The following is a 25,418-nucleotide window of genomic DNA, read 5'->3' as shown; positions in this document are numbered from 1 at the left end:
GCAGTGAAAGGTGGCTCATGAAACCACCAGGGCACAGATCCGTCGCTTCAACGCCCGCTTTATTAGCACAGCTCTCCTGCGTTGTCTGACCGTGGGCTAGTTTAACGTACCTGACGGATACTGGAATTCCTACAGACTGAAAAGGTGTGTTGTGCGCTGCTTAACGGTGGTTCTCTAAGTACGCAGAACGTTTTGCGGCAGCTTGGCCTGAAAATGTTACAGGTCTGTGCGAGAAGTATTGCATTTAAGAGCCTTCAGCCCTCAAATCTCTCTTGCTCTTCCGCGTCTCGGTGAGTCGAATAGTCCCGTTTTGTGTGGAAGAGATGTAGATGTATATTGACCACAGCGGAAGAGCGCGTCCTGAGAGGGTCATCCGTGCTGCCAGTTCTCTAAATCCTCCTTACGGTTAAGACTTCGGGTGTTTTGGTGGATATTCGGTTCAGACCGACGGTTTCATCTGCACCTTGAAATGGTTGTAGGAATCTTTGATGCCACAGGAATAACTTATTTGAAATCCTATGACTTTGGAAGATTAAATAGGGGAAATGCATTTGTCTGTGTGGAGGAGGAGCCAGCTGCTACTAAAGCAAACTTTCAGATGAAATTTTAGTGGCAAGAAGCTGAAGTGTTGCAGCATCCCTCTGAGGTTTCTGGTGTTCTGATGACCATTTCCTAAACCTAGATAGGCTTACTAATGACCGCTGCCTTGACTCCTGCGGCCCAGGGCAGGCCTCAGCGAGTACGCTCCATGCCAGGCCGATAACTTTTCTGTTGTAAATACCTGATTTTGATTTCTTTCATCATCTAAAGGCTTTAAATCATCTAATTTTTGGGGTAAGTTCTACATAGTTCTTGCCAGTATTTAAAAAACCCACCAAAACATTTACAACAGTTATTTCTATTTTAAATTCTGTCAACTTCAATCGAGCCAAACTTTGAGAAATTTACTTCCAGTAGAAGTACTTGTAGACTGATCAACTCACCTCTCCTGATCTTAAAGGATATTGAAGTGTTGTATTTTCAGATGAACATCGACCTCTTTCCTCTGGACAACGAGCAGCTGTCAGTCAGTTGTTCACGATACCTTGGTTAGGCATTGACAGGCAGATTATTTTGATGCCAGGATAATTTCGGAATCCCGGGGCCCAGAAGTGCACCACAATACGCATCCCTGCGCGTACGTGTTGTAACAAAAATCAGGCCACTTCTGAGGACGTAGAAGCAACCTCTTTTGAAGACTCTGGACGTGCAGCTTGCTTGCCAGCCTCTCAGCGGCCTGGTATAGCAACGGGGGTTTTTTACCATCGAGGCAGAGGAGGCTGTCACCGGCGTTACACTAAATGCACACGTACAGGCCTTATGAAAGCCCTGGGAATGACGGCTTTTGTGTTCAGTTTCATGCAACCATAGGAAGGTGTGACAGCGCGAGTCGCCTTCTGCAGAAGCCGCTGCCTTCTCAATGTCCCGCGTAACCTGGGAGCGGGGAGCCCCCGGCTGCGGGGGGCTGCCAGCGCCGCACCTGCTGTCCTGGGGATTTTTGTTCAGAGGAGGAAAACCAAGTTGGGGCAAAACGTGCCTTTCGTGAACGCGATTACTTTGTCCGTTTTGGCTTAGTTAGGGAATGGTCCCAGCTCCAGCAGCCCAAGCAAGGAGCGAATGGCTGTTAGCGTCTTCGGAGGGCTTTTTGCCTCGTGGAGACAAATTCTAAAAGCTTACTTGGGTTTTTATGAAATAAATTACAGATTCTTCTGAACTGCAGACTAACGCCCATGCTAATGCCTGTCCTTGCTTCATGCAGGGATCCAGTAATACCTCGGATGGTCTTTCGTCAGTTCTCACAAGGCATTGCTCCCTATTCCCGTTGCCTTGCTTGGGCACCTACAGATTCCTCATCTCCAACCTGCCTGTTGTATGTCTATGTACTTATTAAACAGAAATAATTTCAAGGTCAAACCACTTCTGTGGTTTTGTGATTTCAGTCCTAAGCCCAGAACGAGTATTACCTAGTGCGTTAAATCCAGTGAGCGCGGCTGCTGGCTGTCAGCAAACCCAAATGCCTTCTGCTCGGAGAAGGGCACGTGCCCTGCCTGGCATCTCCCGCACGGGAGGTCGCCGGAGCAGTCGGGCGCTTTCCTGTAGAAACATCAGCGCAGCAAGGGAGTGCGTCGTGACTGCAGACCTCTCCTACGTGTGCTGTGATAGCGCGCTTTCTCTGAAACTTCCTGGATCTAATTTAAATGTAGTCGATAGCCTCGGCACTGTGATAAAAGTTGTCTTTTTGGTAATTATAGTGAACTCTATTGGGAAAGAAATAATAGCAAGTTATTCTTTGCTACATATTTCATATCTTGACATCACTTCTCACCCTGACCGTGGAGCAGAAGCACAGTTTTTCTTTTGTCTATTATTCCTGCTGCTTTTTTGGGATCTCTGCATCAGTATCTCTCTATATTTCTTCTCTCAATAGTTCTCCATTATCATTTCCCTAAACTAGGCTTTGACTTTCCTAGTGCAATAGCAAAGGAATAAATGGCTACTGCTGGCAGCGGCTGTTCTGGGCTGGGGAGTCATCCCTCATCAGTGACGGGCTACACCTTTTGATCAAGAAGAAGCTGCAGCATCCACATTACGTGAGCTGAAATGTCCAGTGTGTCGTGCGTGCTGGCTTAGAGGAGCCTTATGCTACGGGGGTTTATGTTGGTGGAAGCTCTCCTACCCACCTCAGTTTGCGACTGTCGTGAACCTGCTTTGTGTGACTCCGAGTGGGTTTTCCGTTACCCCGGCCCTCGTGCTGGAGCGGATCGTGATAAGTACTGCCTCCCCTATGGGCTACTGGGTTGAGCAAATTTCCATGTTATTACCAGGGGACAATTTTACTAAATGTTTAAAGTACATTCAGCATTGTACTCCGGGTTTTTTTTACCGTAGCCCCCATTTTGGGCACTATTCCAGCACCCTGCAGCGGGGAGCAGTTAAGATATTGTGTATTTGCAATGTTACTTGGCTGTTATATTTTACAGTATGCTAGTTACCTGTTTTTAAGAGCTCTGCTTAGGCCTACGTTCTTTAATCTCCCAAAATAAGATAAAAAGACTCAGCCAGTTCATGTTGTTGATGTCTTAGAGCAGACTAAGACTCGGAGGAGCGATGGGCTGTGTTTGGGAGGCCTCCTGGCTTGGCCAGAAGGGCTTTGCTTTTGAAAGTCACAGCTTTTTCTGCAGGTTCAGAACATATTTTTTTTTATAATTCTAGTTACTCTGTCTAGAGCAGGTGAATAAGTAGATCAGTTGTAACTGAGAATCCAGGTGAAGACTGAAAATAGCAAACCCCCTTCCCCTTTATTTTTCCTTTTTTAACAATAGGTAACTGGTAACACGAGGGATGAAAGGACAGTCTTTTGGCTCTGATGTCTTGCAGGACATCGTAATTAGAGAAAAAAATCTGTTAATGCAGAAAAGTTCTCCTCTTTGATAAATTTGAGACTAAAAAACCCAAACTGTTTTCATAACTTTGATAGTTTTTTCCCCGGTACTTTATCAGCCATATTTTAAACAAGTAATTTTCTGTAACGAGTATTCAAATTGTCCCTCTTATGTTCAGTTTTGCACCAAAATGTAGCTTTGTGTGGGGGGAAAAACCCAACCCAAGCCCCAACAAACGCAAAACAACAAAACCCCCCAGGAAACAACAAAAACCCCACAAAACCAAAGAAGCAAACCCCTCCAAACCCCCCATATACTACGAACAATATAACACTTAAACTGAAATGGTGGTATGGCGTAACTATAACATCAAAGGTGTGCATGACTTGTAACTCTTCCCTGCCAAGGAATGCTTTTAGGAGTAGATGCTCTGTCTAGCTTGAGCTGGCTCCCAATGGGCACTTATGATGCTTTGGGAAAAGGGAGTGTAAATAAGATAAACCTTAAGCTGGCTGACTCCAAACGCTGATTAGATCCTGAAGTTCGGTCTACTCTGACATAAATCAGTCCCCCTTTTTACATATGTTAAATGACGTGCCCAAGAAGCTTTTCCTGGGCCGTAGTCTTGTTTGCTGCTTGTATCAAATCAGCTTAAGTAGTTGTGTAACGAGCTCTGTTATTTGCAAGAAAGTAGAGCATGGCAGGCCCACTGGAAGTGCTTTATGAAATGCTCCGCTTCCCCGGGGACGGAGGGGAACCTGCCCCCGTGCAGCTCCCTGCGAGGCTGAAGACACAAGTATGTAACCGAAAGCATGGAGGTTTCCGGGCCGCGGCGGTGTGGGGGTGCGGGGAAGCAAAGCTGTGAGATGAGGAGGGGGAGGGCTGGCAGTTAGCAAGGAGCAGGGATGGGGGGGTTTCAGAAAGCCGGCACGCTGGGGCCGCGTGCCACTCTGGGTGCCTAAAAGACCGCTTGCTGACGCACGAAGGACGGTAAGTGCTGGAACTTGTTCAGCTACTGGGAATGTATTGAAAGCTCCAGAGATGACCACAAGTGAAAGGAGGGACCTTTTTTTTGTTTAAAACAAAATGCAGTTGCCATGGCCATGTCTCAAAGGGTGTTTTCCTAGCAACCTGTGACTTGGGCTTTTCACTTCTTGCTTCTAAATTTCTGATTTGAAGGTGGAATGTATCCTGACTTGGCTTGTTGAACAGAAAATAAAGAAGGCTTATAACGAGGTAGTACATATGTCGAGAAGGCTATTAAAAGCTTTATGGTGAGGCTTAGTGAGCTTTAAAAACGTTAATACAAAACCTTTAGTTTTTGCAGCGCGTTTGGGAGTCGCTCTAGCAAGCATCTGACAGCTGGGTGAGTTGGGGTGTCTGTTACAAAGCTTGCGTTTCCTGAGCAAGTAGCTGTGACTTAAAATATTCAAGCCATGAGCCTATATCTTGAATTTAATATCGTATTGGTGCATTTAAACCAACTGATTTGCGGAGGTATACTTTGGAAGTATTGAAGAAGCATATAGGCTAATATCTCATAGAAACCGTGAACCTTCTTCCTCTCTGTCTGGGCCTCAAGTTCATCAGCCTTAACACAAAACCAGCTTGCTTGCCATTTCTCAGAACTCTGTTCCTGCGCACCCAGAATATTTTTGTACATAGAATCTTGTAAATGGCTGGACATTAAGGCTGCCTTTTTAAAATAGAGTGGTATTTTCAAGAGTTTTTGAGGTAGGTGGAAGAGAGACGGAGGCTTGTTGCTGCAAACAAGTAGGGCCGCTTACCCTTCCTGCTTTATTGTCCAAAGTCATGCTTTTATCCTACACTTATGTTACCCAGTTTTCCTTTAATTAGCTGCTCTTTCTGTAACTGAACCGCTTGTTAAAAAGATACTTTCTTCCGCCCTCCCTGCCCTTTATTTCCTCAGACAATATCCTACTTCTTTTCTTGCTTATTCTGGTAGTTCATACTACAGTTTTTGCAGTGACCCGTTAGATTACTGGGATTTATATGCCATGTAAGCTTGAGAGACTTGTCAAAGGACAATAAAAGAAACAATAGCACTGTAAAACACACATCAAAATTGAGCTTAGTCTAAACACTTTGTTATCACCTTTTTGCCAGATCTGGTTAATTATTCAGGCTACTAAGAATTTATCTTTCATATTACATCAGTTAGCTAAATATTTGCCTTTGAGTTAGTAATATGTCCAAGCCCTTGGATAAGCTGCTGAGCTAACAGCGAAAAGCAAATGGGAGCGCATCTCCGCAGGGGTTTAGTCGTCGCGCAGCGGCGGGCACGAACAGGAGGGTGCGGGCAGTCGCCGGCTCCGATGCCCACCAGGAGCTCCAGCGAAAGCCCTGCGCGGCGGAGGCTGCCGGGAAGGTGGGTTTGTGCCAAACGCGCCGCGCGGCTCCAGACCGCTGCCGCCTCCTCGCAGTGCACGGGCGGTCCTGTTTAAAACTCCTCTTTTTGCCTCTTCTTCCTCTTCTAAGCCTGGGGGTTCTGTTTTGTAAAAACAATTGATTTAATAGGTGTTTATCCTGCTTACCAAAAAGTCGAAGAATTGTGTGCTGGGATGTCGGAGTGGCTCTGAGAGGTCGTTTGACACAGGCTGAATATGAACCTGGGCGTTAGGGAACTTCCCTAATCCTGGCTCTAGTTGTAGCTCACTCAGAGGCCTTAGCTCTTTAATCTTCTTCCGTTTCGGTCCCATCACTGAAAATGGGGTAAGGCTGATTATATTGTGCATTTTATCTTTTATAGCTATGCTGCATCTGTTGTTATCGCAACATTCTCATTTCAGTGGTGTTGACTAGTACCAGGGGTAATCTTGGATTAATCTGACCTTTTCTGGAAAATCTTGTCGTTACAAAACGTATCTGGATATGGTGAGGCTGAGCAAGAGGAGACCTTTGGTAGTGAGAGCCAATCTCCACCTCGGAGCAAGCGTGTCTCTTAAATGGCTGAGCAAGCGGGAGTTCAGCTCAGACGCTTAGCAAGCTGGCCGCTAGTGGTTCCTCACTAAACCCCATAAAACTGCTATGGAAACGTTTTTGAACAAATTCAGCTCACCTAGTCTTGCATTAGGAATTCCCTGAAAAATGTACTATAAACATGCTCATCAGTAATCCCACTTTTTGCTGCTATTTTGGTACAATTTGTACAGCTCTTTGCCAGCTCCACCCCATAAAATACCACATATACCTTCAGCAGAGCTCGTGTTTCTAAAACACTCAGGCTTTTGTCCGGCATAGCATAAAAGTTACCTGAATCATTGCTGAATGAGTGTTGGAAAAGAGGAGTTCTGCACCTTCCTGCAGTTAGAAAACTCTGAAACGAGGCATGAGGGATGCCCAGGGTCCTGTTGTGCTCTCCTGGCCCCGGGAGCTCTGCCTGCTCCGCTCTGAACAGATCTCTTCTCCCTTCGGGTATCGCCGCAAGCGAGGCGCACCCTGTTCTTGCAGATGGTGCAAAATGCAAGGTTCGGTTATTATTATTTTTTTTTAAGCATGTGCTCTTCCTTTTTCCGTTTCTGTTGGAGAGTACTGTGCGGTACCTCCTTTCCTTCATCCGACGTGGTAAAAGCTCACCTCGATATGCCGGAGTTGGTCCCTCGTCACTTGAAGCTGCTCTTTTCTGCTCTAACGAACAGGGTAGGATGGCGGTTTCTGTAACGCGGAGACGCTGCGGTGTTTGAACAGGAGGCTCTTCCCATAAATCTGGCAGTTCATGTTAGCAGCAGTGAATGGCAAAATAAGCTGCTTCCTGGGGACGACTGGGTAAAAATTGAGATTTCTTAACAGGCATCTGGCTGTTTGCATTTAATCGATGCCTGTTAAGCTGTGCAAGTTTAACAGCTCTCTTAGGAGTGATCATATGGCTTTAGGGCTCTAGATATTTCTGTAGACAATTGATGCTGTAGGCAACTATGAAATTAGAAATGACTTAGCAAGGCATAGAAGTGAGATGAGATTCTAGGAAGTGAAGAACACACGATTCATCCCAGAAAAGAAATTGTCTGGAAGGAATGCTTGATTTTTATTTTGCCATGTAACTCACGTTATTTAACCTTTTCCCTTTTAACTAAAGCGCGCTATATTTGACCTATCTGTTCTAAAAAAAGATAATTTCTGTAGTTCTTTGACAGGTTAGTTTTTCTGTGCCCTCAGGTTAGTCTGGCTTAATGAAAAACGCTGAAGAGTCTGGCTAAACCTGCTGTCTTTCTCTGCTCCTCCCAAACTGCTGGACATTTAGCAGTTACTTGCATTTAAGAGGGTTGGTTGTTTCCTGCAGTCGTCTGTGAGGAAACAACGCAAAAAAAGGACAGAAAGTCCTCTTCTCTGTGCAGATTAAAATGTAAAATGTTAAATGGCTATTTACCAGATTCAAGAGGAAAATGCACTGGTATTTAATGATGATGACACATGGTGAGTTAGTGGGGAGGTTGGGAGGAGAGCTGGGGTTTCCTGAGCCAACCATTAAAATTGTTGCTTCCCAACCCCGAAACTGGCAGGCAGAGCGTCAGGACCCGAGATGTGACAGTGTTTGCAGCAGAAAGCTGTCGTGGGTCTCATCATCAGCCTGTAATGGCTGTATGAACTGTTCCCTGTTAACGGGATTTGGCAGAGGAGAAGGGTTAGAGGTGTCTGAGTTCTTGATATGATGCCATGCATTCTGCCTTAATTGGTACGCAGCTTTTTGTGCTTCAAAATATCTTTTCGTGGTGCCAGTTTAAGACATGCTGCTGTAGAATGAGATTTGTCAACAGGGCAGGAAATCCAAGGGTGTTTCTGATAGCAGAGAACAAGCGTGTCTACCTCCAGTACATGCAGATAATACAAATTTGGCTATTCCATTTAGTCCAGTGTGTCTGAGATGGGAGGTAAGAACATTTTCTCTGTCTGAGAAAAGATACTTTTGCTTCTTTATTAGTGAAGTATGGCTATAAAACAGGCTTCTTGTTGATCTGCACCGTTGTGGTGGTGTCGCATTGTCACCGTTCGCGGCTCAGATGGACCGCCACCACAGCAGCATCTGCCCCGCTGCTGTTACGGGTTACAGCACAGAGACAAACCAAATACAAACCCGGGTAATCTTAAATTATATTTTTAGGCAAATACTATTGAAGGGAAAGAGTATCAGACATGGGAGACCAGAACGACTCATTAAAAAGATCGATCGTGGAATGTGTTGATGGGATCAACCTTTCTTAGATAAATAAAGCAAGAGAGTAACGGTGAAGAACTGAAAGACTTATTTCCATTTACTGTTTGAACCCACAGAAAAAATACAGTCCTTCCAGATACACATTTTAAAGAGAGGTAGTATCACGTGGATACAGTTAACACACAGCAAGCATCTAACTTATTTTCACAGGAATCTTTTATTTGCAGTGTGTTCAGCATAAGAGAAGCCAGCTCTTCAAATGCAGTGAAGTAACGCAACCCTGCCCCTTTTGTAAAATGCGGAATTACTGCGTGTACTGGTTGTAGCCCAAAACCATAAGGTCAAAGTCTAAAAACTTAACCCAGCCTGCCCATTTGCATCGTTGTTTATGGACGTCATCAATCCTGCCGAGAAACTAAGGCACAAACAGTATTCTGGGAAGGCTAGCTGTGATTTTGCCCAGTTTACGGGGATGACGTGTAAAGTCTAACGTTGGGGTCAAGCTCGGGGGTGGTGCAGTGAGGAGCCCGGAGCAGCGTCTTTGCTCGCAGGGTGTTTCACCGAGCCGTGTGCTGGTGTGTCTCAGAGCTGTCCTGTGCCACCTTTACTCTTGGTGATTTGAGGCACTGAATGTGTTTATTAATAAACTTGAAATACATCTGTTCTAATTTAATAACTCTACAAAGGGAGCGAGAACCTGGAAAGTTGTTCTTGGGTGGGCAAACCCAGATTCTAACTGCTGGAGGTAGATGTGTTTTGCAGCAGAAGTCTCGCCGTGGTCTTACAGGGCGTTAGTGCATCCCTCGCCCATTGAGCTCCTGCGTTCTCTTGTCTCTTTTCATCACACAGTTCAGACTTTCTGTATTTCATTAGTAAGCTCAGCCTGTGTTTCTCTTTGACCTCCTTGTTTATAGCATAAATCCTGTTAGTTCATTGTTTTGGTCCTTTGCATGACCTTGAATTTCATAATGGTAAGCGTTGTCTCATGTCTAGTGTTCTGATACTCAGAATGGCTGAATTCTTCCTGCGTGGCATCCTTATGCTGTTTGTCAACTTTCTCTTTTAATTTCATTCCATCAGAATCTTTTCTAATTTCTAAGATTCAAAATAAAAATGTTAAGCTTGACTTATTCTGGTTTCTTGATGTTCAACCTCTAATTATGTTGCTCCAGCAAGATAATTCCTCTTTTGACATTGCCTTGCACTTGTCACTAAGCCAGTTCTTTATTTACCTTTATGTCATTTCCTTGTGTCTCCAGTTTCCCTAACATTTCCCCTGGCTACAGATAAAAATACTTCGTTCTCAGCTAAGTCAAGTCTTCCATACTTTGTCTAGAAAATCTGCAGTGTTACATCTCCTACATTAACACTGTCCTGTTTTTCAGTGATGCAAACAGCTTATCTTTCAGAATGTCACTCGTATGGAAACAGTCTTGCAAGGTTTTAGGGAGTGATCAGTACCTCAATCTTACAAGCAGAATGACTGACTCTGCTTAAAAAAATAGAGAAAAATCTACATTTATATGTAAGTTACTTGAAGTTTCAAGTAGTTTAGTGCAATACAGTGTTCTGCTAAAGCCATAGTCTCAGGTTCTACATGAATGGGAACCAGCTAATCCTTAAAAGACCCAAAGCAGAGCTGCCCAGTTTAGTAGATGAGAGTTGAGGAAGATTAGGCTTACCTGGCCAGACCTTCCATTCAAAAGAAACACCTACATAAGCTGATTATTGGTTTCAACTACTCATTGTGGGTTTTGTGTTGATTACAGAAGAGCTGGTCTTAGCGGTCACATCAATTTTTGTACCTCTTGTTCTTTAGCCTGTTCATTCAACTGATTTCCTCGGAAGCTAGCCTTGAAAGGCAGCCCTGCGTGCTGCAGGAGCTTGCTCTTCAGGACTGCGGTCAGTTGAAGGCTGTAGGAGTACGTGGTGTCTTCCTTGCTTTAGATCTGGACAATTTACTTGGGAGCTCCGAGTATTACTATAGAAAATGCTGTGAGAAGGATCTTGAGTCTCATGAGTTTTAATTCTGAAGGATGGACTATTTGATGAAACTTAATCTGGACGTACTGAGAGATCTGTAGCTGATTTGTGACTAAAAGGTCTGTTACAACTCCTGGAAAAGCCAAAGAATACGCAGGAATACTTGGGAGTAACCTTCTCGTGGCCGCACGCACCGCTCTCTTTACTGCCTTCCGGCAGGCGTCGCGTTTGGCGCTGGCAGCGGGCTGGCCGGCCGGGCGCGGCAGGCGCGCGTTGCGCCTTCGCAGCCCTCCGCAGAGCGCGGCTCGGCCTCTGTGGACGTGGCACGATGCAGTCGCCCAGCCGCGCTTCAAGGTCAGACTTTCTGCGCGCTCCTGCGTTTTTCCTAAAACGAAACAGAAGCCTCGTCCGCCCCGACGGCAGAAACGCCCTGCAGCGCGCTGGCGGCGGCTCTCGCTGTGGCCGGAGCTCTGTGGGCCACGGAACCCTTCTGACAACCCTGGAAGTGTCCGGTCTACTTACCGTCAAACAGGCAGGAGCGATAGCGGTTCTGCTTCAGCTCTGTGCCCGAGACTCGGCTCTGTCAAACACATCTAGGTGAGACAATTCAAGATCAGGCTGCGGATCTGAGTAATAATTTCTTTTTTTCTTTGCAATTTGGCTCCGTGGTGTGAAGGTGGGAGCTCCTGTGCAAATGCCAGCTCCGCTGGCCTTTCCTTCTAGGTGAACTGCTTCCCTCGGGTGGCTGGGCTCCGTCTCGAGTGGCTTGTCCACGGGAATAAAGGTACTTTATCGGTTTGTTTTACAGAGGGAAAATAGCATTGACAAGATTTATTTAGCACCGCAAAGCACTAAAACCTCCTTAGTGAGGAATTCAAAAATTCCTAGAAATCTGGCTGGCTCTTTACAAGGCTGTAAATTACAACGATTTCAAAAGAGCAGAGACAGCATGTCATTTTTCTCATTCTCTAAGCAGAAGCTTCCTGAATAAATAGTAATAGAATTGTAGATCCTTCCAGTATTATGTAAATGGCTTCATGCTTTGATGTCCCTCGTCTCATTAGTTTGACGCTAGCTGGAATTACTGGCCATAAAACTATATTACGAATGTGGCAGATAGATTTCTCTTGACTGTTTCTGATTCCTCATGTGAGCTCGCTGCTTTTGCCATGGGATTTTAAAAGCGGAAAGTAGGTCACCGCGATGTGTGTGAACATGGGCTGAGAATCGGGCTATAATCTCAGCATTAAACAAACATGACTGTAATGCTGAAGGGAAATTTTCTATTTTAAGCACTTATTTCCATTATCACCCTCTCATTCTGCGGAACAAGCATATGGGGACTTCTGTGTACACGCACCCACAGATGGGATTCGGGAAGCACTATAAAAGATAGATATACGCGGGTATGCGTAGATATCTATGTATATGTTTCAAGAGTGACAATATATATTGTCACTTCTGAATGGCTCCTCTGCAACTCGTGTGAAGCGGGGAGGGGGGGGGAAGACTGAGAGCGCCAAAATATGTAGGTCAAAAGAAATGAAGTGTTTTGAATCTAAGCAGTAATCGAACGCTAACGGTTCTGGGGGTGGAATTACTGATACTGTGTGGCTGAACGTGAAGCAGTATTATATTAAAATCGTTCAGAGTTCCTGGGCTCCATGCATATTTATAATACATTCTTAGTCCTCTGAGTGGCTTCCTCGCTAACAGCTCTGGGCGTCTGGTTTTGGGGATAAGTGTTGGCTTACGATCTAGAAATATCTGGAATAAATTGTTTGGATATTTTTTTAACTAGGAGAAGGGTCCATAAGTGAGCCGGTGCTGTCCCTATTGCATGTTTTTACTTATGAGAGCTGAATGGAGATAAGGATAGATAAGGCAGAAAGCAAGTAAATGATAGAACTGGCTATTTTTAGGCAAGTAAAGGTATGAGCAGCGGGGAGAAAAGGGTAGTGAATTTAAATTCATCTTGGCAGTCAGGGATCTCGTGAGTTAAATCTCTTGGGAAGATGAAGTGCTGAAAAACTAATGAAGGCAAATGATTCGCATGTATAGGCAAGAGATTCATGGACTGTTACTGACATGGCTGTGTCAGGAGTTCTTTAAAGGGTCTGGAAAACAGGAGGAAACTAATAAAAATGGAAGCTAGGACTTACGGATTGAGAAATTTTTAAAACTACACAGATTAAGGTAGGTAATGATTTACAACTACTGAAGGACATGAGTCAAAAAGAGGGGGCTAATTTGTTAGACGTGAGGGAAGGTTGAAAGAAAACTATTAAACAGAGATGGAGGAGGAAATGATGCCAAAAAGGCTGCAATATCCAGACCCTTCTCTCCTTTAGTTCTGTTTTTTATTGTTTGACAAGTAATACTGTTCAGTGGGGTCGTAGCATAGGCCTCAAGAGCAAGTCTTTGCACCCGATGGAGTACGAGTGCGATCAGCCTCCGGACCATCGGCAGCTGTCCTGAACTCCTGCGGACGGGGGCAGAGGGTCCCAGGTAATGGAAGGGGGCAAGCACCATACCTGGGTTAGAGATGCGAAGCATTAGTAATTTGCAACCTAATTTAAATTAATGAAAAAATATTAGAACAAGTGGTGAAACAACCAGCTTATAACCAGCTAGAGAGTAGCAGGGTAGTGAACAGGACGCGCTGTGCTCCGGAAAGCCTTTCCAGCTGCTTTTGTTTGATAAGGTTGCAGATGAAGCGTAGGTAAGATTGGGATCAGGGAGAAAGGATGTTTCTTTAATACGACCCCAGTTTCCTAATTTCTTTGTTAAAGGTTTTGGGAAGAGGCAGCCAGTTTTGTGCCCTCCTCAGCTGGAGGAGCAGTTCTTGGAAAGTACTTGTTAGTGGATCACTTCCAAGTCGCTGGCTGGACACTTCACGTACGGTGGTGTATGGACCTTGTTCTTGTATGAGCTTGTAAGTACTGACTTTGAAAAGAATACACTTGGAGATCATGCTCATTCCATAGGGACCGTAAGGGCTTTTATTTATTCTTGTTTTCTTCTCTGGCCCTGATTACATCTGAAGAAGGAATTCAGCCGAAAAGCACTTGGAGGTTGTCAGCAGAAAACTTGGGAATCATCCCACATCACAACTGAAACGCGGCTCAGCACAGAAGAGCAGCGGCCCCGTCCTCGCAGCGGTGTTGTGTGCGGGGAGGTAGAGGCGGTTTAATCCGCTCCAGTTGCTTTCGATGGCGACTTGGCTGGGTAGCTCTGCCCGGTGGCTGTCGAGCAGGCAAATGGAAGACAGTCAGGGGACGTGGGGAGTGTGTGCTGTTTAACTGACCCATGAAAAGGCACCTCAAATATAAAACATTTTCCCTGAAGAAAACAGTAATTGGTTAGTCTGGGCTACGCATGCGATAAGAAGTCGTCTTGTGCTGCCTTATGATCTTGCAGATAAAGCAGCACTTTGTGTCTAGCTGAAGAGAAATCTGCAGGCTTATTTTTCATGGTAGTTGGGGTAAATGTGATCTGGTCTCAGTGCAGAAGGACAAAGCTTAGAGAAGGTCGGAGTTCTTCAACACAAGTTGCCAAATCATCATCAGATGGTATGTAGGGGATACTTTCTGTAAGATTTTTACTGGGCTTTTTTTATACATCAGCTATTTTTATTTAAACCCGCTCTCTGGATCTTGGCTTTCCTGGGGGCGGGGGGCACTGTGCTTCGAAAGCCCCAGTCCTACTTGCAGAACGGCAGAAGCTTGTGTCTTACCCGCTCTTCTGCGTTTGTGGTGTCCCGAACCTCCTTTAGCTGTTAGCCTCAGTCCAGGCTGCAGCCTGGGGTTCCCTGTAACGTGTCCCAGGGACCAGCTTGTCGTGTCAGTGCGACCGTGGTTCTCCCTGGGCCTCGTGCTGCTGAGCAGTCTTCTGGTCCTCAGCTCCGTGGAGTCACCATATACCTGAGAGGGACCTCGCAGCAGATGTCCCGTGGTCGGGGCTTGCACGTTACCAGCTGTTTATGCACAGCATCTGTAGATCCTGCTCATTTTGCAGGCTTCTGGGTTGCATGTCTGGGGCCTGGTGCATCTCTTTGGTAATGTTTGCTCATCTTTCCCCACCCGCATCCTCAGAGGTTTAGGGGACGCCCGTGCCCCTGTTCAGGAGTCTACTTCAGTTGCCCTGGAGCAAAAGGACTCCCAAACCTGTCTTACTTGAAAACCAAAGCCCTTGCACCCCTCCAGAGTGGCCATTCACCCCTCTGTATATCTGTATCTGAAAAGCTTGAGCATTAAGCTCAGCACTGACCTTTGCTGAATGAATCCTTATGCTGGTTCCTTGCTGCTGCTTCTGATCTCCTTGAAGGCTTCTGCTCTGAAGCGCTGTGCAGTTTTTTTGACCCCTGATTAATCTGGAGCACGGTCAGTCTTCTCAAAATGTGCCACTGCTGTGTCTGAGCTGCTGCTCCAGCCTCTACCTCTGCCCCGCTGGAAGAAGTTATAATCGCGTGTTTGAGCTGGAGCATTCCCCGAATCAGTACAAAGCTGTTTAAATTTGGTAACAGGCCTTTCAGGGCAGATAGCTTTTCCCCGTGCTTGGAACAAGGGATGACAGCGCTCTGGGTCACGGCTCCCTGCTGTAAACTGCAGTGTCACTGCCTCGTGGTGACAGCGTGAGGGACATGCTCCCCCTGCCCGGGGTGGTACCGAGCGCGGGGGGGCTGCCGTCTCTGCTCCGCTGCAAAAACTTTGGGGCGTCCTTCCTCGTGCGGCGTTGCAGCACCGTGCCGCCCCGGCAGCTTCCAGGTTCCCTGGAAGTCGGGAGCCGTTAGTAGGACGTTACAGCAGCAGAACTTGGTGTGAGGCTTTATGGAAGGGCAGGCGATACTTATATTAAAGAAAACTTTTTTCACTCATGGTTGTTTTCTCATCGCTGTCACTCACAGCCCTGTGTTCTCAGGAGCGTGAGATCCCCGTGCCCAGGAGCCCTGGCCAGGCTGGTGGCACGGGGGATGGACTCAATTGCCTGTTCCTCACGTCTCTTGGGCTCTCCTCCGGTGCCAGCAAACTGGGGTTTGGTCGGGCCTTGTGTGCCCAAAGGAGCTGGCGGTAACCACACTGAGTGTCTTGTGCCTCGGAGTATTCCTCATTTCTACTATAGATGTTTTAGGCAAGACTGCCTGGTCAAGGTGTTCAGATACCTTCTTGTACGTTCCTCTCCTTGTATCCGAGGCCAGGGAATGGGGGAGTGATTTAGCTGACTCAGCCTTGGCGTTACTGCTTTGGGGTTTCTATACGTAGAGATGTTTGTCGCTTGCACATTGCGTTGGGCCCGTTGAATGGGTTTGTGGGTTTTTCGCATGGCTTTGGACTGAAGTATTCACCACCAGGGACATGCAGAAGGCCCTCAGCTTTGGGAAGGAACCCCAAGTGAAACAGTAGAACTGTCTTAGGTGTGTCACTTGGCTCTCTAAAATATCAGTTAGGGGAAAAAGCCCCAAAATAGCAAAAAGCAAAAATATTCAACCATGCTTCAGATGTCTGGTTTCAGAATGCCTGGTAACAGAGGCAATATTCCTGTAATCCTCATCTTCTGCAGAAAACGCAGGTGTCGTCCTCTGAACGCACCAGGCAGATACCTGCTCAGAGTAACACTTCATGGCTAAAAGAAGTCCCCTAAGTGGAGCTGCTTTGTTTACGTGTGCCTATGACAACGCCGTGGCAATAAGTCTTTGGAGAGCCTCTTGTTTAAGAACAGGACTTCAAGTGCCTTCGTTATTGAAAAACGTAGAGTTTATCAGGTGCGGTTCTAGACGGGGGAACCTAAAGAGTATCTGGCGGAAGCTGTCCCGCATTGCAGTCCGGAGCGTTGTCAGCGATCTGTGAGACGTCTCCAATAACATCTGAGATGCGATAACAGATTACTCACTTCCTGAGCATCTGACATCCCCAGCGGGAAGCGGGAGCCTGAGAACAAACACTGCCTGTAGAGCAATTAGAGCCGAGGGTGGGAAGTGTGCTTTCCATGCGTCTCTGGTTCTTGCTGTCAGTTTACCATGAAGCAATCACTGAAATGTCTCTTTAGGAAGAATAAGTGAGGGGGAAAAGCTATATAATAGACTGTAACAATTGCATTTTTTCCCCCTTTGCAGATTCTTCTTTTTTTTTTTTTTTTAAAGAAAAAAAGGCAAAATGTGAACCTTGTGTTGAACTTTAAAGTTACTGACTTTGCGTCTTCTCAGCTGGGGGATACTGGTTCTGACAGTCGCACGCACTGAGCGTTTTTAGCATCCCGGATTATATAACAGCGTGGAATTTCAGAAGGAAAGCAATAAAATGTTTCTTGAATTGTCAGCACCATCTGAAATGCCCTGCGGTTCCTTGAGGACCTGTAATATATTCCTGATCTTTCTTTTCCCCAGCCAACTCAATGGTGGATTTTAATTTGCTCCTCACTGCAGCAAATTAAAGTATTCAGAGTAATCTCAGCCAGATTTGGTTTCAGCACTAGCTCCTGGTAGTTAAGCCTTTATCTTCTGCAAGGACAGAAGTCTTTTCCTCCCAAAGCAGCACCTGAAGTGCCTGCGAAGGCTGAGGAGGCGGACGGGACCTCTGACGCCTCGAGTGCACCCCCTGCTCAAAGCTGGGAAAGCAGAGGCGGCTGCTGGGGCTCTGCCCAGCTGGGTTTTGAGTTCTCTCCAAGGATGGAGACTCCACAGCCCGTCTGGGCAACGTGTCCAGTGTTCAGTTTCCCTCGGTTTTTTATTTAAAAAAAAAAAAAAAGAAGTTTGAATGGAGTTGCCTGTATTTCAGTCTGACGGGCGGGAAGTCCCTGGGTGGAAGGCAGCCAGTTTGATGGCTCTGGTCTGGATAAATTCGCCCCCGTCGAGGCTGCCAGCTTTGTGCTTTTGGAGTTATTAAATCCCAAAACTTTTTTTAATCTTGAGCTCTTCTCCTCTTGGCTATAAATGTATGAACTTCCTTTGGTAGGCTGGTCTACATCCTTTGCTGTGTCGTTGTCTAGGTTTATCCCTTAGATTTTGGGTTTCAGTGAGGCTTCTTTGTAATACTCATTTACAGTGACTTTTAAGACCCTTCACTCTGAACTGAACTAGCCAATATTCGGATTTACAACATAATGAAACTGATAATAAAATAGTGAGAAGATATTCAGAGGTACTTCCCATTTACTCTGAAGCCAGCCCGTACAGAGGGAGCGCTGAGCATCTTTGAAGAGGTACTGTGTAACCCTTAAGGCTTACCTCAGTACCCCTTACCCTGAGGAACGCATCACCGTCCCGAGTGAGGGAAGGGGGAGACCCCGGAACGTCTCGGCTGCCTGTAGGGGTCTTACCTGTTGTTCCCCACGTCATCCCATCCTGTAGAGCCTCATTGCTTAGCATATTGAAGGTCGTACCTCTGTGTGCGTGCATGAAGAAACCAGAGGACACGCAGGCGAGTGTCTCACGAACCCATAGCAGCCTGCTGAGCGCAGCCGTGCGGAGCAGAGCCTCACCCAGGAGCCGAGTGCTACCAAAACAGCCCCAAATCTCCTGTGGAACGTAAAAAAAATTGTCTGTTACCCAACCCCTGCCTTCTAACAGTGCTTCTTAAAGTTCCTTTTAAAGGCAGCCGTATACCGTACCGTGCAGAGGTGGTGTGGACTTCCATTTCTTTGAGGTTGCTGAGAATTTATTGCTGGGCATGGCGTGTTCTGCTGACTGGTGAAACTGGTCTTAGGCCGTGATTTCAGCAAGGCAAACCTGGCATCCATTTAAGATAGTGAACCAGTGCAGTGGTCTGGGCAAATTAACTTTAAGATCAGCTATAGGAATGAAGCTCTTAAGCCTCTCTGTTTCTGTTTGCTTGGCTTGGTGCTGGCAGGGACATCTCACGGCTGCAGGCTCGCTAATTTTGAAGACACTTAACCTCTAGCTGGAGATCTGGTCGGTGACCTATCAAGATTAGAGTCTCCAGCAGTGAAAAGGCTTTATCGTGGTAATCCTCTGCTAAGAGTGCTCCTTGCTTGGAAGCTCACTGTGCGATGTCCCGCGTGTTGGTGGGTACAGGTTTTTTGTCTTCTGGAGGTCTGAGCACAGCAGGCTGCCCGTGTTGGGAGCGCCCGTGCCGTAGGTTGCCAGAAGTGCTGCTTGGTATGGATTAGCTTCTGAATTGGCTTATGTGACCACGCGGATCTTCGCAGAGCAGATGATAAAACAAACAAATCAACAAACCTGTCAAGCAGCACTACTGAATGTCTTGCGCTCTTTCCCGGGACCTGCCGTGGGATCAGTTCAGGGAGGGTCCTGCTTGCATGGGATCCACGTTTTTACTGTCAGAAGCAAGTTTGCTTTGTAAGTGTGGTGTTAATGGTATTTTTTTATTTAATCAAGACTTCGTAAGCTGTAATCCTACATTGGTTTATATTATCAACAGTTGTAACTGGATTTTCGACTATCAGCAAGCTTTAATACTTGCTACTTTACGGGTTTGTGGGATCTGCTGATGTATATTAACAGGCACTTTCAGGATTGACAGTCGTACGAGTCTGGCTAGTAGTTTTTGCTTTTATGTCATATTTACAGATCGCATGCAGACTGTGTGCTTTAGGAGGGTCTGCAGGACTGGCTTTAGAACTGAAAAATCCTCTTTTCTACAGTCCTTGGGACCCTGTTTCTGAGGTCACGCTTCTCATTTCCACGGAGCTTGCCTGAGTAAGGAGGAACCGAATATTGGGCCAGGGTGGGGATGACAAGTCAGCTGGAAGTGTCCCCTTTACAGCTGTATGGCAAGCCGCGTTGAAAACCGCTTGGACTGGGAATAGCAAGGGGGGTTCTTGCTAATGCTTATCTCGGTACAGCAGTCTTTGCTCCGCTTGCATTGTGCTGGCCCTCGCGTAGCGAAGATGGGCTTGGGCAGAGGCACGCCGCTGGCGGGGGTGAGCGGCCGCTCTGGCCTCGGAGCCGGCTGCCTGCTCCCGACCCGGCTGCCTCGAGCTACCCGGAGCCCTCCTTACGCCTGTTCTTCTGCTGGACAGACACCTGCGGTGGTCTGCTTTGGGTTTTTAATTAGCACCCGTTATGAAAATGTTGTATGGAACATAGGGAAGTCTTTGGTTTATATTTCTAATGATTTGCAGAGGTGATCCATGACTGCTTTTGAATCATCTTTCGTCTGGCTTTTGGGGCTTTTGTTGCTAGAACGAAGGGTTTGCAAATACCAACATAGTTTGGCTTAACTGTTACAGGAATTTGATTTCCTCTGATGTCGCGTGTAAACGGTTCCCTTTACGCTTCTTTTTATCTGCTGCTTCAACGTCCAGCTCGTTCCTTCTCTGGCAAGGTGTGTGGCTGGGGGAGGTTCTCCATCCCTTTCATTGAAAGGCATGAATGCAACCTCTCTACTTAAAAAAAAAAAATAATAAAAAAAATTGGAGGTTTTACTTCTGGTTTAGCTCTTGTGACCCTAATTTTATGTTCTTCCCCTGAGAGATCAATAAAAAATAGCAATATGCTAATATGTATTTGTGGTCTAGTGCTAACAGCTTTAGTTAAAATACTTGGAATCTGACCGGTGTGCGCTCTACAGCTGGTGGGACTTAGCTTGGGGCCAAGTCAAAAATCAGTTAAAACATCTTTGAGAAAGTTCATGTCAAATTTTCTTAACTGCTCCCAGGCCTCTTCCTCCCACTGACAAGGACATTTGCAGTCGTCAGATTTTTTTTGCTTTAAATGGAGTTTTATAGAGGAATGACAGGTTTCTGTCTAGAAGAATTTACAGTAAAATATAATTAAATCACTTGTTATTCTGCACCACAAATAACCGTAAATAATGATGTCTCTTGACACACGTGGTGTCACTTTACCTTCAAAGCACTTTGCAATTTTAAACAATCATTGTCTCTCTTAATAAAATATTTCTTGCTTAAATCGTCAGCCTCGAAGCCGCCCCCGGACCCCGTGATCAGCCAGCGCTGCTGAGCACGAGGGGGTGGTCGCCGGCCCCTGGCACCTTCCCGGCTCGCACGGAGCTACACCTTGCCCTTCGCACAGAGGGAGCGGAGCTGCCGGAAAGCTGGGCCTGGGAAGCTTCTGTGTCCTCTCTGCTGAAGTCAGCCGTGTCAAATGTAGTCATTTAGCAGAATAACGGCTAAAAGCCACTGGCAGAAAAGCGGCATCTGCTTGCCAGATCAGCGCTGCTTTGGGATGCTCGTAGCAGCTGCAGGGCCGTGGCACGGGAGGTAGGAATAACCGCACTGATGGTCAGAAACCGAATTTATTCAAAAGCAGTTCCTCAGTGCTTTCTTTCGGTGGTGTTCACACAGAAGTGAAATAGTAGAAGATTTTGTCTTTACTAGAGTTATTCTTCGAATTCCCATTCTCTGGCCATCGGAGCACCTGTAAGGGTAGAAGATGAGTGCATTGTATTTCTATTTAGTTGGATCAGAATCTGAGTAGGAGCTCTTCTACAGCTGTGCACTCTGTTAGAGCATAACATCGCTTCCCGAGGTTAGTGTCCCTCGTGTTGCGGTGTGTCAGTACCTAACCTGCGAGCGGCAGGCAGCGTTCTCTGTGTTTTGAATTTCAGTGGGCAATAAAAGCATTTTTGCTTGTTGTTGTGGGACACCCGAGCTCAAGCGCTGGCGCATGAGCCGTCTTGCGAATAGTCTGTCTTATCCCTTGGAAGATCCAGCTCCTTTTTGCTCGCTGCAGCCACAGTACGGCACGCCCGCTACAACATTCCTCAGCCCCTTGGAAGCGGAGCAGACCTGGGACATCCCCGTTCGGGTCAGTTTGGGAGCTGGAAGCACCTCTGTTTGCCCAGGGCTGGCGACGGCGCGGGAGGACGAGCCGGCAGCAGCGGGGCTGCCCGTTGGCGCTGGGGGAAGGCGCCGGTTCCGCGGGCAGGGAGAGCCCAGGTGCTGCCTCCCGCCGAGGGAACTGAGCTGCTGTGAACTGAAACCTGGTGGCACCGTCACCGCCTCCCTCTCAGTCTGGGTAGAGAAACGCTCGCCTAGTGCCCCGTCCCGTCTGCCACGCCGGCGTTCCTGTAACACACCTCAAAGGGATCAAAGCTCATTCATCCTTCTGCCTTTCCTGGGGATTATCTCTGAAGTCGCCGCTGAAGTGTATCGCTGTTAATGACTCAACGGGAATGTGCGGACCGTCATAGCCCCGACCTCGCAAAGTTTAAGACCCCAGGGATGCTGTACGGCATTGAGCTCCAGAGTGTAGTTACGAGAAGTTATATTTGTGTACTAATCTGAGATCCTGATGTGTTTCTAACTTCATTGAGTCACCTCCTGTTCTTGTAAAACCAAAACCTCTCATCAAATGGCTGTGGCCACCGATGGATTTGTACCGGTATCACTTCATTATTTTGTGATGTAAAACAAACAAACAACCCCCACAAAAGCCCTCTTTCATCTTACTCTTTCTCAATCATTTTTAAAACTAGAATTATTACAGCCTCTCTATGAATCTTTGTTCCACCTTGCTACGAATTCTCTGTTTGGGACTGGCTGGTGCCTCAGGCTCCTAGAAGAGGCAGCGGTTGTTGCTTTTATGTACCAGCGCTGTGATTTTAGTTGTTTTATCCATTCTGTTCCTTCTGTGTGTTAACAATGGGATTGCTTTTATTAACTGCAGTTTTGCACTGAGTTAAGGGTTATCTTCAGGGATATCTTTGGAGGCACGCTATCAATTTCCTTTCCTGAGCTCCAGTCTTGCAAGTAATATTGTTAGCCTAAGTGAAGGTAAAAACATTAAAAGGATAAAGAGAGGTATCGGCAAGAAAGTGTAGAATTTTGCATTAGGGGCTGAGAGAAGGCGTTTGTGTGAGTTTTTTGTTTCTTTCTGGAATAAACTGGAAATCAGTCTGAAAGCCTAAAGCTGTCGGTAGAAGAGTTGACAAAATCAGCTCCCCCTAAAATGAAAATTCGTCCGGAAAGTCATTAGCGTGAATATTTGTTTTGAGCCTTTCCACTGCATTTGTCATATTTGAAAACTTTAGGGTGTGTATTTTTGTTTCTTTTGTACAACTACAGGGTCTGGAAATGTCTTTAAAAGCCGAAGCAAGTAGGCTTTTTACAGTAACAGCTGAGACTCCGAGGGAGCTACAGTGGAGTAGCCGGTATTGTCACGGCTGAAGTTCAGGACTTTTTTGTGTTAATTCTAAGTGTAAATCAAGCGTCACGGGTGTTAGCTCATTTGTAGGCAGCTTTCATATGCTGTACGTAGTGATACACCTGTTATTTAGAAGGAGAACTTAATTTATGCCTTAGTGCTTCTGCCCATCCTGGCCGTTACTGCTAGCTGCTGCTTTTCTTTCTCTGTTGAAGTGATTTGAAGTTGAAGTGTTAAAAATAGTGGTCAGTGGAGATGCATGTGGTGGTTCCCTTCATATCCGAAGCTTCCCCCCCAGTACGAAGGGCTGGGGCTCCCTCCCCAAGAGGCCTTCAGCTCTCTCGGGGCCTCTAAGTCCCAGCCTCCCGGGAGAGAGTGAAACCCGCTTGTTCATGCAGGTGGGGGTGCTGCTGGGGCTGTTGTCAGGGTTTCATCCACCCGCGTGTCGCGGCGGGGGTGCTACAGGCTCTTGCTTGTCCACTACTTCGTCCCAAGGTGCCACGCTGGGAGAAGTGGAGAGGCTGGAGCAAAGGGGAGATGTGATTCAAACGAAACCAAAAACCAGGGACAGAAGGTGAGGAAGAGGAGAGCCCGCGGCGTGTCTTAGTGCTGCTCTTGGAGGGTGTTGCAGCTCACAGCTGAGCTTTCTTCCTTTGGTTTTCTAAACACCTTCCAAGTGCTTGTAAGGACTTCAGGAAAAGGCTGATCTGCATATTTTTAATATTCCTTGTGACAAACCTTATTAAAATAGCTTTATGCAGTCTAACTCCTTTGTTGCCATGTGTCTTTCTGTGGAGCTTTCATAGGCTGTGAACGGTGCCTACCAAGGCTTCAGTAACAAAATACTTGACTGTGACATCTCAGGTTGCTGAAGGCTGTTAGTCTCAGTGCGGTTGTCTTTAACGTGGGCCAGCAAAGACAGATTAACGTTTTCCTTGGTCACATATAAACCATCAGGCTTTGATGTGTTGATGTGTTCAGAGAACTGTCTTTATTGTAAACTGGGGGAAGATTATGCTGGAGTGTGAAATATAAAGATATACAAATAAAGGCCTTTGAGGTATTCAGGGAAGAGTTATTCACTGCAATGACTCGGCGTTTGCCTTCCTAGTAAAACAGAGAGCAAACCCCTCTATAGCTGGTACCGTGTGTCTGTGGTGGTGCGAACGTTGTTGTAAATACGGGCAGATTCGGCGCGTAGGAGTCGATGCCTGGGCAGGAGAGGAAGGGCCTTGGTTCCCCCCCCTCCCGCTGTGACCTGATGATCAGGCTGTGTTCAGCGTTTCTGTGCGGACAGGCTTGAAAGCTTTGCTCAGCCTCACAAGTTCAGGGTCTCAGTGTTGTTCCAGCTCATACATTAATGAAAAATCTCCCTAAAGATGAGAGTGAGGAGCTAGCGGGACTTGTCCAGCGTTTGAAAGCACGACAGCACTCTGACGTGGGAGTCCGCTCTTGATCTGACGTGTGTATCAAGATGCAGAAAGTCCCATTATTCTGTTTCTTACATTTGAAGAGTTGGATCAAAGCAGTAAAAAATGAATACTCATGGTCTCTGGTTTGCCTCTGAATGTTGCATCATGCAATAATCTATTTTAACTATTTTAGCTTAACACTTCACTTCTGACTGTGTCATTTTCTTCTCTAATTTCAGTATTCCCAGGAGCAATCATGGATGAAAAGCTGTCTTACAAAGAATTTCTCGATCGCAATGACTCTTGGACGATGGATGACAGAGACCTGTGCTTTGAGTCACAGCCTGTGTTCCAGCCCATGGAGATGGCTGGTATGACTCTATTACTCTTAAAACTGTAGCATCAGTTATTTTATCAGTTGTGTAACATTTTAGCCTCTGTCCCTAAGGGCGGGTTTGTTCTCTTGCCTTGTGCTCTCGCCTACGTTCTTTAGGATGTGTTGCTCTGTTTTCCTAAAGCGCGTAAGGTCTTGACACCAGCGGTAACTTAGCACACCAAGCCCCTGCTTGCCCTAGAGCATAGTCTAGCTGGTTAAAAACGGAGCTGCTAGTCCGCCGTTAGAGCACACAGTGTGGGCGAGCAGATTTCCCCCTGCCTTGGCTCACGTGGCTCTAGCAGTTTTGGGTTGGCTCCCACGGTTTAAGCGCTCTCGAGTACTGTGGCTTTCAGTGCAAACCTCGCCAAAATTGTTGACAGCTGAAAGCGAGTCTTCCCTGGCTCTCAGAAATGCCAGTTCCAGCTGTCACGTAGCTGTGTCTGCAATGCAGGTCGCTCTGTTCCAGAGGCAGCCTGCGTAGCTGCTGACTCCTGAAAATTAGATGAACCTTGTATGACTTGCCACTGCGAAAAGATACCCTTTCACCCAACAACATTCACCGAATCTTCTCTCATTTTTGAGAAAGCTTACGGGAAGCTACTTGCTGGGCCTTGCAGGGTAGGAGAAATGCAGGTGCTGCCCAGATTACAGTAGGCAATAAACCTGGGAAAGATACTGGCTGAAAGAGGGGGAAACTTTTATTTTTATGTAGTTTTGAGCACTGTACACCTGCTTACTAAATAATTTTCTTGCTATCTGAATCTCATACATACTAAGAGATTCTGTGAAGAAATTATGTATTGTTAGAAGGGTAAGAAATGATTTGTGGAACAACTGGAACAAAAGCCACGAGTTTCTAAAACACAGTTGTTGGGTTTGTCCCTCCCGTTGCTTTGTTGGATGAAAGAATGGGACGTTGATGTAGTTATGCTCAATAGCCGGATGACAAACTTGTTGATTAGGAGCA

At 46.5% G+C, this 25,418-nt stretch overlaps 1 protein-coding gene across 7 annotated transcripts in view; it reads left to right on the top strand.

Moving 5' to 3' along the window:
* MAP4 (microtubule associated protein 4) overlaps positions 1 to 25,418 on the top strand; it is a 167,439-nt gene that overhangs the window by 74,962 nt on the left and 67,059 nt on the right. For all 7 annotated transcript variants that reach the window (XM_064445212.1, XM_064445214.1, XM_064445213.1 and 4 more), the window contains one exon: positions 24,315 to 24,446. In XM_064445212.1, coding sequence (XP_064301282.1) covers positions 24,315 to 24,446 — 132 coding nt within the window. The remainder of the gene's footprint in view (positions 1 to 24,314; positions 24,447 to 25,418) is intronic.

This window comes from Phalacrocorax carbo, chromosome 2, assembly GCF_963921805.1.
Source record: "Phalacrocorax carbo chromosome 2, bPhaCar2.1, whole genome shotgun sequence".
Taxonomy (NCBI): domain Eukaryota; kingdom Metazoa; phylum Chordata; class Aves; order Suliformes; family Phalacrocoracidae; genus Phalacrocorax; species Phalacrocorax carbo.
The sequence above is the reverse complement of the archived record's forward strand: the minus strand, read 5'-3'. Positions and strand labels throughout refer to the sequence as shown.